This window comes from Drosophila erecta, unplaced genomic scaffold (assembly GCF_003286155.1).
Source record: "Drosophila erecta strain 14021-0224.00,06,07 unplaced genomic scaffold, DereRS2 tig00000279-arrow-arrow-pilon, whole genome shotgun sequence".
Classification (NCBI taxonomy): domain Eukaryota; kingdom Metazoa; phylum Arthropoda; class Insecta; order Diptera; family Drosophilidae; genus Drosophila; species Drosophila erecta.
In genome coordinates this window covers 1368936-1382244 of record NW_020825216.1, presented here as the reverse complement: position 1 = coordinate 1382244, position 13309 = coordinate 1368936, and the positions used below count along the sequence as shown (strand labels likewise).

The 13309-nt window shown below is 47.4% G+C and overlaps 2 protein-coding genes across 3 annotated transcripts; one reads left to right on the top strand and one right to left on the bottom strand.

Moving 5' to 3' along the window:
* Positions 1-208: 208 nt before the first annotated feature.
* Positions 209-2465, bottom strand: LOC6551411 (protein regulator of cytokinesis 1). Its single transcript, XM_001977161.3, has one exon. It carries the CDS (start codon positions 2308-2310, stop codon positions 454-456), a length of 1857 nt encoding a protein of 618 aa, XP_001977197.2. The 5' UTR covers positions 2311-2465; the 3' UTR covers positions 209-453.
* A 148-nt stretch (positions 2466-2613) lies between these two features.
* On the top strand, positions 2614-9401 carry LOC6551410 (AF4/FMR2 family member 4). Of its 2 annotated transcripts, XM_001977160.3 has the most exons (7): positions 2614-2929; positions 3267-3358; positions 3430-4116; positions 4191-4385; positions 4581-5890; positions 5954-6082; positions 6573-7550. In XM_001977160.3, exons 1-7 carry the CDS (start codon positions 2916-2918, stop codon positions 7548-7550), a joined length of 3405 nt encoding a protein of 1134 aa, XP_001977196.1. In that variant the 5' UTR covers positions 2614-2915. The 2 variants fall into 2 exon arrangements, with proteins under 2 accessions (XP_001977196.1, XP_015010880.1); XM_015155394.2 differs by having other exon boundaries at positions 4191-5890; positions 6573-9401.
* Positions 9402-13309: the final 3908 nt, after the last annotated feature.

The following is a 13309-nucleotide window of genomic DNA, read 5'->3' as shown; positions in this document are numbered from 1 at the left end:
GACTTTTTTGAATATATATAAAATTCGTTATTTATTTCATCAAGGAATTACAAGATACATTTAATCTCTTGTCCGCTCATACTTGCCGCATAATTTATCGCACAGATCTTATACAACCTTCTGCGTAATAAATTGGTATAATTGTACTACCCATATGTACAAAATAATTTCAGTTAAGCCAGGATAGTTAAAAAAAAACATTTATATTTGACTATAATTTAAAAGTTGACAATTGCTCATTTACTCAGTTGCAGTCACAGCGTGTAGTAATGTAGTTTGATACGCGTTAAAAGTTGTAAATTTAGATAGTTAGGAAATGCCCTTAACTATATATATATATCTATTTGAATCCGATGTGTCTGCAATTGTGAGCGAAATACTTTAGTACAGGTAGATATAGAACACAGATCAGTTGCCGATGCGATTGCAAATCGATGTGATTAAAGCTTAGCTCTATTTAGAGCACCCAACGCCTCTGTCGTTGCTCTCCTCGTTGGGACTCTCGTTCTCCTCGCCGGAGGGCGGACGCACATAGATTTGGGGAATGGGGCGATTCCGCTGGGGATTTCTGCTTCCTGTGCTCGGCCTGCCGAATGCCTTGCCCCGGCGCACCGAGTATTCCAGCACGCGCACCTTCTTCTGCGGCGACTTGAGCGGCTTCTGCCCATTCACACTCAGTATGGCACCTGAATTGTTGCACTCCAGCGATGTGATTAGATTTCGTTTGGCCGCAGCTGCTGGCTGTGGACTATTCCTGTCGTGGTTGGGATGCCGCCTCTTGTGCAGATTCCCTGTGCTCTTGGCCGTGATGCTCGCATTCACTTTCGACGGCGTCTTTTTCAACGAGAATGAGGTTCCATGGATGCCCCGGTTGCTCTTGATCGTATTTGGCGTAAGAGGCGGCTTCATTTTGCCGGTCGTATTGGTCGTATTGGTGTCCATCTTCTTGGCGGAGGGCTGCTTTTTCGACTCGCAATGGCGCTCCCAATCCGCCGACATGCTATCCAGTATGTCCTCGCCGTGCACCAGGAACGGCGTGTTCGCCTGAGTCATGTAGACCTTCACCAGCTCCGTGATTTGATGATCGATCTTGGGCAGCCGGGACATCATAGTTTTGCGCTCCTTCTCCTCCTTGAGCAGCTGTCCACCGCGATTGTTGAACCGATTGGGATCGTTGGCCTTGGCCTCCAGTGCCTCCATGCGCGCCCTCAGCTCGCCTCGTTTCGAGTATAGCTCAAAGATCCTCCTATTGCTGTTGTAGAACTCCTTAAGGTGATCCAGCTCTATTTCGAACAGCTCTAGGACATCTTCACTCGGGGTATCACAATAGTAGCTGGTGAAGCGCCTGCGCTCTTTGGTACTTTTCAGTGTGAGATCCCACCACTCGTTGATCTCGATGCGCAGCTGATCGATGAAGTTCTTCAGATTCTGCTGCCGCATGACCTGGCAGCGCTCTAGCTCCTCGCGCAGAATGTCATAGGTTCGCTGGTTATAGGAAGTGGAATCGCGCACACGACGCATGGCGTATTCGTCGGTTAGCCTGAGCCGCTGCCAGAGGAGATGAATCTTGTCGCGCATCTCGTCGATGCGCTCGCGTAGCTCCTGCACCTGGTCGGCGTACTGCTTGTGCATTGCTTGCAGCCGCTCGTAGGATTCGGGAGTAAGCCTATAACTATTCGAATTGACCAGCTGCTTCTCCAAGTCCGTTTTCGTATGAAGTTCGAGTAGTTTCATGTTGTGTTTGATGTTGTGGCGCAGTTGGTCCATCTCCTTAAGGCGCTGCACACGCTGATCCCGCAGCTGAGCGAGGCGTTCCCGAAAAGAGTCCATCTCCTCGGGCATCGGTAGGGGATCAGCTAGAAGAGGATGTGGCAGTTCGCCCAGCTCATCGCAGAGCTGCTGCTGCTGCTGGAGAAGCTCACTGATCTCCGCCCGTCGACTGGCCAGCTCCACGCGCAGATTATCATTGATTGTGTCCAGCTTCATGTACCAGATGACCAGCGGCACATCGTCTGGCTGCTGGCCAAGGTCCACCGTTTTGTGGAGCAGCCGCTTGAGGTCTGTGGCCTCGGTGCGCAGAGCGGCTATGTCGCTGGTGATGCTCTGCTCCTTATCGCGCGACTCCTTGAGGATATCTGTGTAGAAGGAGTGTGCGTGGGCCTCCAGACGGACGATGCAATCCTCGCAGGCTTGCGGCTCGAACATCTTTGTCCACATTGCGTGCAGCTGGTCCACGTGATCGGCCGTCAACGCCAGGATCCTTGCTTTGTGTTCGCTGAATTTCATTGTGTACATTTTGTTCGATTTCATGTATTAGTGGAATAATGTAAATATGAAATTTAATTCGAATCAGTAAAAATGGACGCCAAGTTGCTAAGTTGCTTTGTTGCAACCGGTTAATTTCAAACTGTACATCCAAACCGTGCTGTTCAACACTGGCCAGTTGGAGCTGTTAAACGCCAGAGCTGCCACATCGCTCAGGACTGCTATTCAAATATAATGGATATTCCGGCTGCATTTTTTCTATTCTTCATAAATTGTGTTAGGTACAAATAGTGGTATTTCCATGTCTCATATCATATAATAATATGGGATATCGATATTTTGACCGTCTGGCAGCACCGATAGCAACGCACACCTATCGCAATACTTGCCACCACTAAACTGATTGCATCCCTCAAAAAAAAAATACTGCGTGTGAAAAAGACCCGAACGTTTCGCACACATTTCGGGTTCCTATTTATCAAGTGAAAAAGCGCGCGCTACTGATCAGATCGATCCGATGGCAAGGCGACTGCTCAAAATGTTATAAAGTACGCGCCGCGTCCGTAGACAATCGTTGTTCTACTTCTCTTTGGAGAACACACACACACACGCCCGCGCCGCCGAGTGTCAACAGCTGCCCTGGCGAAAAAATGTCGGACATTAAGTAAGTGGTGGGTGCGAAAAAGTGGATCGCCGAACGATGGACGATGGCCTCCAAGGATTGGGCAACGATCCTGGCCAGCGATCGGTTGGTGTGGCTGAGAAAATCGCATGCAAAAACCTATGGCGGGGGCGGGGGTTTGGCAATGCATGTGTATAACATTTTCGAGCTGCGTAGGTGTTTGTTTGCGAGTGTGTGTGAATGCCCCCCGGCTGTGTTTGTGTATGTGCGTGTGTGTGATTTTTTCAATGGAACCTCGAAGGAGAAGAAAAAGTCTTACCTTGGTTTTCTCCTTTCCCCTTTACGATTTCTCAACTCGCAATTCCCATCTCACCCACAGTGATGACCTGCTCAACTATGAGCTGGGCGACGACATCGATGACCAGGCTCTGCTCGGCGCCGACGAGGATGAGTTGCTACTCTCGGACGAAGGTGAGTGGTAAAAATGCGATATTTAAATCGATCTCCGACTGATACCCTTGTACCCCTGTTCCGTGCTCCAGAGCTCGAAAAGGATGTCACCAGCGAGGTGAAGCAGCAGATGCGCGCCGAGGCCGAGGAGTGGGCCCAGGAGCAGATTAGACAGCACGAACGCAAGCACAAGGAGCAATTGCAGGCAGGTGCGACTGCAGCGACTGTTACAGTTTCAGCCCCGGCCACGACAGAGGTGGCGCCTTCAAAGGCGCACCCAGAACATGCACCAACTCCTGTTCCGGATCCTGTTCCAGTTCCTGCAAACCCTCCAGTCGCCCAGGTGGAAAAACATATTGAACACCACGCGGCTGTGGCAGCTGAGCCAGTGAATGAACAGCTGTCAGCCAATCGCTCGGATCCGCCAGAACAGCAAGCTAAGGAGGAGGCGCCTCCGGCTGATCGAACCGAAAAGGAAGCAACTCAGAACAATGGCAATAGCGAGGAGCCAGCTGAGAATGCTGGCAGTCGGAGTGAGGGTGAACGAGGACTGGGCTTATGCTCGCTACTGGCCTCTTCCCAGGAGAGCCTGCCCAGTGCCAGCTCTGCCTCTGTGATTTCAGAGCTGCACGATCCGCGCGAAGACGACGAAGAGCGCGAGGAGCGCACCAACTACAAGACGGCCAGCGAACGATCCGACAACAATCTACGGCAGCAACAGGAACACGCACACATGTCGCCCTACCAGCACCAGCAGCGGCGACACCACGGCCATGGAGGTGGGTTCAGCAGGAGGCGAATCCAGTCGCCTTCTTAATCCTTACCTAACCAATGTATTACTTATTAATTGCAGATAAACCCCGCGTTGGCGGAGGTGGACGTTATATGCATGGCCAGCAGCAGCAACAGAGCCAGATGGGCAAGCCGCCGCGTGGAATCGGAACGCGCCACCATCTGCTTCGCAACCCCTCGCCAATGTTTGGGATTCAGCAGCCACGCATGGGCATGGCCGGAATGCAGCCGCCGCCGCAACGATACGGCATGCCGGGTAATGCTCCACTACCGCAGCACCTGGCTCTGATGAGCACGCCAGTGGGTGCTGCTCCCACCGCCGCCTGCCTTCTTCCATTAACCGTTCCCGTAACCCCGCTCACCCTCTCCATACCGCAAACTCATCCAAGCCATCAAGTACATCAACAACAACAGCAAACACTGAGCAATCCAACATTCATTCCAATTCCAGGCCAGTACCCGGCAACTCAGCCACCCAACCAGTCACCACAACAAGCACCGACCAACACACAACAGCCACACAGCGCTCCCGCCTCTCCCCTCCACACTCCCACGCATTCGCACATGATGCACCACAGTCACAATCCAAACGGAGGCGTGCCGCCTCACCTGCTGCCGCATTCGCATGAGCAGGTGCGTGTGGGTCTGCTGCAGCCACCGCCGCTGGCGTACGCCCCCAATCCGGGTGGCTATCGCAATGGAGCACTTCTGGGTCTGGGACCTGGACCTGGACCGGGGCCGCACCAACAACACCAGTCGCCACACCAGCAGCAGTCGGGCATGCGTCCGCCGCTTTACCGTAACGCCCTGCCATCGTACGGCTACGACCAAGGTCATCCAACCCAGCATCCGCCGCAGTTTATGCGGCCGCACAACGGCTGGCGACCGCAGGGCGACAATACGCGAATGCAGCGACCCCCGCTGCAGACGCTGCCACCGCACATGATGCCCGGCGCACCGCCGAACTATGCCAATGGCATGGGGATGCGAGGTCCGCCGCCACAGCAACAACAGTCGCAGCAGCCGCAGCAACAGCCAGCACCGCAGCAAGCGGGCAATCCCATACAGCAGGCCATCAATCCTGGCCAGCCGCCGCAGCAGCCAAATGGACCGCCGCAACAGCAGGGCTCTTCATCGGTGCCACGGGTCAGCAAGGTGCTCATTAATCCGAATTTCAAGGGCGGAGTCGAAGCGGCTACCAACAAGTTCATTAAGGAGACCCATTTTATGCCCGCCATCAACAGCGAGGCCGAGTTGCTGCGCCAGCAGGAGGAGTTCATTAACAAGAATCGCCAGTACTTTGAGAAGAGACGCATGGAACGCTCGCCCCCGTCGTCGGGCTCCACCACCGGAGCCGCTTCCTCTGCACAGGCAGGCGAACGGAGGCGAACACGTAGCCGCAGTCGCTCCCGTGGCCGCAGTTACTCACCCGTCAAGCGCATGGAGAGGGAACGTGATCGGGAGCGGGAACGTGAGAGGGATCGTGAAAGGGAGCGGGATCGGGAGCGAGATCGCGAGCGATATGGTGGCGCCAATCGGGCGGCAGGAAACCGAGGCTTCCGAAGGGCATCCAGTCGGGATCGAGACGAGAATCGTGGTGGAGCAAGCACCGCCAGTGCCCAAGGAGCGGGCGGAGCAACATCCAGCGGAGCTGCGCCGCCCAAGCGACGGAGGAGTGGCTCGGCTGGTGGAGCCACTGCCCGCAATCCATTCTCTGGCGAGCCACGCGGCCGACCCTCGGAAACAGGCGGGCGTAATATGGTAAGTGGAATCATTTAAGCTCTTTCTCATCTGGCACGGACTAATTTCCCCTTTTGAATGCAGCCCAGCGACGAGGACGAGGAAACCCGCAACTATCGCCTGGAGATCGAGAAGCAGAAGCAACTGCGCGAGAAAATCATGCGAGACAAGGAGCTGAAGCGTCGGCGCGCAGCCGAGGAGAAACTACACGAGGTAAGTCCTAGTTCTTTAATTTATATTGCTGGGCTGCAGATGTGCACAATATTTTGACAATATTTTGATGCCCTTGCATGAGATCGTTGGTTTAGAAAATTAACTTAGAAGTGTATTAGGTATTTTTTTTTTTTTTGCAAAAATTCTATATTTTCGAAACGTTTTTGAATCAGAAAATTGCCCAAAACGGCAATGACTGATTTTCGGAAATCCATTTTTAGACGTATTTTTGCATTCTATCCTGTGAAAAGATCCTATGAAGATCCTATGTTTGAATGCAGGTCGATAGGGAATTTTATTGAAAATTTAACGTGGTATGACAGATTTGTTTTTATAAAAAAAAAAGTCTTTATGTATGATAGCATGTATGAATTAAAAGAGTATGCAAGGGCATTTGATCCTTCGGCCACCGAAGCTAGCCTTTCTATAATGTAGCTTACTGTAGCGTACCGAAACCAAGAGAAATCCACAAACGAACTAAACTTTCTAGGAGAAGCGCACCGAGCAGCACAATTCGCCAGCCCGCGACGACCAGGAGGTGGCCGCCGGACAAGGATCTGCAGTGTCGACAGCTGCAGCGTCAAAACATAGGCCTGCCCAGCCAGTCGGAGAGCGCAAGGTGATCTCGCTGAAGCGTCGCGACGACCAGGATGCGGGCAACGTTCGCAGCAGGCAGGCACAGGGATCGCAGTCCCAGCCGCAGTCCAATGCTCAGGCAACCCAAGGCCAGCAGCAGCCGGCGCGCAAGCAACTAACGGCGGCGAAGATAGCGCCAGAGGCAAAGCGCAGTATAACCGATCACTTGGCACCGTCCACCAAGCAGCAGCAGCCGCATCATCATCAGCAGCAGCAGATGACTGCAGTGGCGCCGGCGAGAACGGCGGGATCGGGATTGGGAGCTGCGGTAGCCGGTGGAACACCGCCCAAGCCGCGTGATATGCTGCGCCTGGGCACGCCCAGCGATGATGAAGTGGAGCTGGACTATGATGACGATGACCTGCTGCTGGACGAGGAGGATCGTTTGTTGGCCACGCCATCGCCGCCGCCGCAAAAGGCGAGCAGCAAGAGATCGGCCACGCCGGAGCTGTTGGTGGTCAAGCGGAACCACAAGTCTATGCGCGGCGGCAGCTCGACATCAGCGCCCAGCTTTAGCTCCAACCAACGGCGGGTGGTACTGAAACCGACCAGCAATGGCAGCAGCAGCGGCGGTGGAGATCAGCAGCAGTCGTCGCATGGCGGCAGGCAGCGGGATCGGAGGCGAGGTGGAGAGGATAGCGCACTGCAGCGGAAGGGTGGAGCAGGAGGAGGTGGCGGAGGAGGGAGCAGCTCGGGATCTGGCGGAGGGATCTTCGACCGGCTGGAGAAGCGTCAGGCCGTCTCGGGAGGCGGGAGCAGCGGTGGAGGCGGCGGAAGCAGTCATAAGCAGCGCTCCAAGGCGCCCGCCCGCATCGTACTCAAGCACGATTGATAAAAATATTTTGTTTAAGCGTAACCTTTTCTATATCGATTATCTCTGTAGTGGATAGGAGTTGTACGATGATGGGGAGGAGTAGTGAAGTAAGCAGAACTCTAGCTTTAAGTTATAAGTTGCAAATTGTTGAGCTGTAGACTTGTATAAGCAATGTCTATATAAATAGCGGATTATACATATATATGTAGATGTCATGTATTTGGTGAGTATGCGTTTGGGTGTCTACCCCGTACTCCATGCGGTATACATTATATATATAAATATTTATATATATATATTGGATATATAAATTCGTATAGCTTTAAGTGTACAAATCTTATCAATGACTAAAACGTGCTTCGTTTTCTTAATCGCAATTTGTATTTAACGTAGAATTAAGTGGGATGCTTAAAGCTTGACCTGGACAACAAAACAATTATCATAACTAACTATAGCAAAACAAACTAGAGCCCAAATGTGCATACTATGTGCATGCCTATAGCCAATGTAATCAATTGAAAAATATTTACACCTCTATATATATATTTATGAATACTTCAATTTAGTTTTAAGCGCTAAAGCTGAGCGTCGACTTTTTTATGATGACGATTTTACAAGATTTTATTGAAGGAAAGAAAATTTAAAAAGTGCAAATGCTTCTAATTCGATTACCATACATTTAAATTAGCTATTCGAATTATTTTTTACATTGTGCCCCGTTGATTGTAAATGAAATTTATTGTCTGTCCTATTGTGTTCTTTGTAACTACTATAAACCACATACAAAACTATGTTTGCTTGTGAACTAGTTTAACAAATAAACCTGAAATATTGTACCATATTACGTAAATACGTAAATGTACACAGAAAGCAATACCATAATGGCCTGGAAAAACGCAGACACATAGAATGGTACCGATGACTGGTAACGCAGAAAGATCAAACCATACAATAGCATAGCACATAGAATACCCCACATACCACACACTTAACAAACTGGCCAGTTAAAGAGTAATCAGCGGAATTAAGTCTTCGTTGGTGCACCGCAGAATTGACGATTGATGGATACCCTAGCCACTAAGTAATTGTACATACTACAATCGCACTATTCGCTTAACCACATTAATGTAAACATACCACATTTCCTTCGAAAGTTGAGAACATAATGTCCGATCTAGAGCAACAGCCATAAATTCATTTAGATTACTTGCGTCTAAGATAATGCGAAATGACTAGACTAAAGAGATTGTTAAATTATTGCCACTCCCACTCCCCAAAAATAAATATATACTTAAATCCATGAAAGATCTGCAAGAACCATTGTAATTGGACAGCACGCGTTGTACTTTGCAACTATTCTCAGAGCATGATAATATCTAGAAACCCTAATTGTATCGATAAGCACATGATTATGTTAATATGAGTCATTTTTATTGTAACTTAGCTAACTAGATAAAGAAAGGGCCAAGAGCAAGGCCCGGTAGAGGGATATCGCAAACCTAAATGACATTAAATGTACTAAAGCCGCTCTATTGAAATCGCATCGAATCCCAATTTGGTACAAGCTTGACTTTGCATTGATGTAATTGGCACATTTATTCATGTGGCAACACAAAGAGATACAAACGTAGCTATCTATCTATGTGACAAAGGTCATGCACTGCGTGAAAACGAAAAAGAAAATTATTGAGGGTCGCTAGAAACGCTAGAAAATGATAAGATTTAAATGGAAGCGCATAAAGAAGTCGTATATGCCTAGGTATACGTATAAACTCTAGTAATCGTAATGCTACACAATATGATATAATATATGGACTAATAAAAACCAATTATACCACGTGCACACATAAAACGCGTGCGGCAGCATAACTGTATAAACATCTAAAATTATTCCAAGTGATTCTAGCTTTTTAAGAACCAAGTCGAAAGTCGGTACAAACCGATCAAGAACAAACTGAACACTCGTAGTGGAGTACACAAAATAGCGAAAACAAATGACAAACAAAAATTGAAATTGAAAAGATTCCAATCTGCAAATCCGAGTCTGTGATTATTTTTATATTATTCTTATTATTATGCATATACTATATTACGATATAACAACTATCCATTACGGTCCCATTTACCCCAAAATAATTGTTTGTTTGTTTACCCACCCGACCGACCGTTTTCCTAATTTCTTATTTTGTACACCTCAAAGACCACAACTAAAATCAAATACTAGAAATAAGTGCTAGATAAATCGGTTTGCGACCAGGCTCCAACACTCCGTTCGCAGTAAGATTACTAGGGATTCGTCATTTATGTGTGATATACTATATATAGTACTGTAACGTTTTTGCGGGATGGGGCGGAGGGGAGTGTTTGGAGCGTTGTGATCCAACGCCTATTTAGTTTATAAGCGCATAGCATTTTCGGCACTAGTTTCAATACTGGGCCCACACAAGACAACACCACTTAATATTCCTCGCATTTTTCCCAGCTTTATTTTCAGTTCGAATCGCCAATACATTTTACCTATGTGTATAGTTAAGAACGACACTATTCGATGTTAGTTATGTATACCTAGAAAGTTACTCTCTATGTGTGCACGAACCTATCCGTAAATATTTATTATAATTTTAAGCATTTTGAACGAAATCTCTGTTTTCTACACTTATACACACGCCTAAAGTTTTTTGATTTGTTATTCCTAGACAAATAGTTTGATTTTGTTATAGTTTGTAACGTATATTTTCCCCTCCCCTCATGATTTATGCCCCCTTACCCTGCCAAAATGTTCCTAACCGAATCCCAAGCCATACCAACTCTGTCCCACATTTCGTGTAACATCCACCAATTAAAACTAACCTAAAAGTGTCAATGGAACTTTTTTCGATGGCAACGTAACTGTACCTCCAATCCTGCTCATTCCCTCTCTCGCTCTCTATCAACTATCTCTTTCTCTGACACCTATGTCTACCCCCTACCAACGCCATAGCTATGTCTCTGTCTCACGTATGCACATGCATTAGAGCAGAGCAGAGATTCCCAGATATTAACCTAATTGTAATCATATATAAACCCTATACCTAATTTTCTTTCAGCACTATTCTTTGTACAAATCGAAAGAAAAAATTGACAAAAAAGAACGTACAAAAAAATCAAATCAAATGAAACGAAAAGAATGACAACAAAACAAAAAAAGAGAGAAAAAAGGAAAGAATAAATTACAGAAAGTAGTTAGATTGGGCGAGGTGCCATTTGACGAGGGAAGCTCCGCGGGCAGCTCGCCAAAGAACTTTTGAAGAAGACTAAATAAACTGATATATACATGAGAATACATGATATATATAGAGACCCAGTCCTGTATATATTTGTATATGTATATTTTTTACAGCATTCCAACCGAAAGTGCCTTTTTGAATGGGTTGATTCGGCGGGGGCTCCATATTTTTGCCCATGGCATTGTCTCTCCAGCAGCGATTTATGTGTGCCTCGTCTGGAGATTTATGGATATGTCATGCATCTTCGAGCTGTTCATTGTTGTTTTGCATTCAATCGAAGAGAATGAGAACTGGAACTCATCGCTGGAGACATCGAATCTAGTTATTCACGAGACGCGTCTAATCAATAGCGGATGACTCACTTCGAGAGTATCCTCAGCCTTGACATGGCATAACTAGTGCTATTCTAATTGCTAACTGCCCTGTAGAGTATGCAATGGTAATTGAATACTGATATTTTGAATCTTATGAGTTGTGAAAGATGTGCTGTGTTCCTCAAGCTCTTATGGTTATGGTTACATAACATCCAAGTTCCTTGTAGGCATGCACTAATGCCAAGGTCGGCGCTTGGGCATCCCACCCATGGGGGTGGTGGTCACCGCCTTAGCGAGGGATTCGGCTTGGCGTTGGCCACTCGCACAATGCACATGGATAATCGTGTGAAGTATTCTTGGTCTTGGCCGATGGTAATATGCAATTATGCAAAGTGCAAGTTCAGCGGAAAAGGCCATGGTTTTGTTTCGTTTCGTTTTGTTGTGCTTTGTTGGGTGTTTGTTGTCGCCACCATTGTTTCCAGGTCTGAGATTGGCGTTTCTGCGGCGGAGTAGCCCACTTCGACCCACTGCCACCCCAAAGTTCCCATCATCATCGTCATCATCATCATCATCACCATCACCATCATCAGCATTAGTATCATCATAATTTTCAGCTTCATTTGCGCGATGTACCTTGCTTGCGGTTTTGGTTGCATTTGAATCGCTTTAGTTTTCAGTTTTTCAGTTTTACTGCTTTCAGCTCTCAGCTAACCGACCTGTTCAATTATAATTAAATCCGTTTGTAAATATAATTGGTGGGCGTGCGACTGGCATGAATGATGCAAGATTGCTGCCGCCGTCGAGCGTGATTTGCTTTTGCAAATTAGAACAACGAATCATGGCAACGCCCCAGGAAAATGTTACCTGTCTAATCTGGGATTTGGTTCTTCCCTTCAGACGCACTGCGAAAAACAGTTGGATGCGACCTCACAACTTGAACAGCCTGCGTTGAGTGATATAAAACAGAAAACCCTTGAATATAATAATGCATCAGAATATTCTTAGAATTCGGAAAATAACAGAATATATTTGGTAAATTACTATACCAATTGGCCGCCACATTTCACAACTGACCAATGCCTGAAAGTTGTGAGCCTGGTTTTTCGCCGTGCTGCTGCTCGCCAGCTTTTTCTTGATTACCCATACGCCCCGTGTGCGCGTTGGCTAAGAAATGGAGGCTACCACTTACCGCGAGATTCACGGGCTGCCCGTGTAATGGGCTTTTAGGCCTCGGCATTAAAGAACCATTGTCTCAGTGGAGAGCGGGCAGCTCCCAGGCCATCGGCGCAGTGCACCCATGGCCAAGTCAAGTCATAGCAGTCGGCAGTAGTTTCGTTTGCCTCAGAGCCTCCCTCCATCCATCCATCCATCCATCCATCCATCCATACATCCAGTCAGTTAGGCAGTCGGAGTCAGTTAACACTTTTCACATGCCCGCCGGGTCGAACAATGTGGCCCCACTCATATGGGGGCGGTATGACAAGCGTATATACTATGCAGCTATCTGCGACCACGACATCGACAACTATTTTGACATATTTTGTAAATATCCGTGGATAAGTATCGCAATACTATTGGCACACGTACCTCCAACTGCACAGATACAAGCTACAGTTTACAGTTCGGATGTAGATCATAATGTTTTTAAATGCTACTTTGCTATTATTATTATTATTATTATTTTCAAAATCTCATTCTTTTTTCGATTATACACTCTTAGCTTTCTACCCAAAGTGCGGCTTCTTTTAGAGGTTTATACGATAATGAAATAAAATATACAATTTTATATAAAATATAAAAAATATAAAAGGTCCCCAAGATTGGTGCAACTCTTCACACCCATTCAGTCCATTCAACCCATCGAAATGATGACTCCAATCCGTTAGGTTTTTAGAAAATCCGTCACCATTGAGTGGAATGGGGATACTTAGGCAGTTGGCCAAAAAGCCTCTAAGTGGGCACCTCAAGAAATTAACAATTGCCACCTTTGTTGGCGAAATTCAAGCATACAGATCCGCCTGGCTCTTCTCTTCAATGTTTTGTTCAACTTCAGTTGGCTGAAATGAGCCCTGGAAAGTGAAAACCCAATCCGAAATCGAGCTCACGAAGTGAGTCACGTACTAGTCGCAATATTTATCTAACTAAATCGTTTCAGCTGGACTCGCGTTTTATGTTGACCAATTAGCTGTTTCAGGGT

Bases quoted from the DNA above. Each gene is read 5' to 3' on its own strand.
- LOC6551410 (XM_015155394.2), top strand. The intron at 3,359-3,429 runs GTGAGTGGTAAA...TCCGTGCTCCAG, and splicing joins GTTGCTACTCTCGGACGAAG to AGCTCGAAAAGGATGTCACC. The intron at 4,117-4,190 runs GTGGGTTCAGCA...TATTAATTGCAG, and splicing joins GCGACACCACGGCCATGGAG to ATAAACCCCGCGTTGGCGGA.
- LOC6551411 (XM_001977161.3), bottom strand. From the start codon at position 2,310: ATGAAATCGAACAAAATGTACACAATGAAATTCAGCGAACACAAAGCA.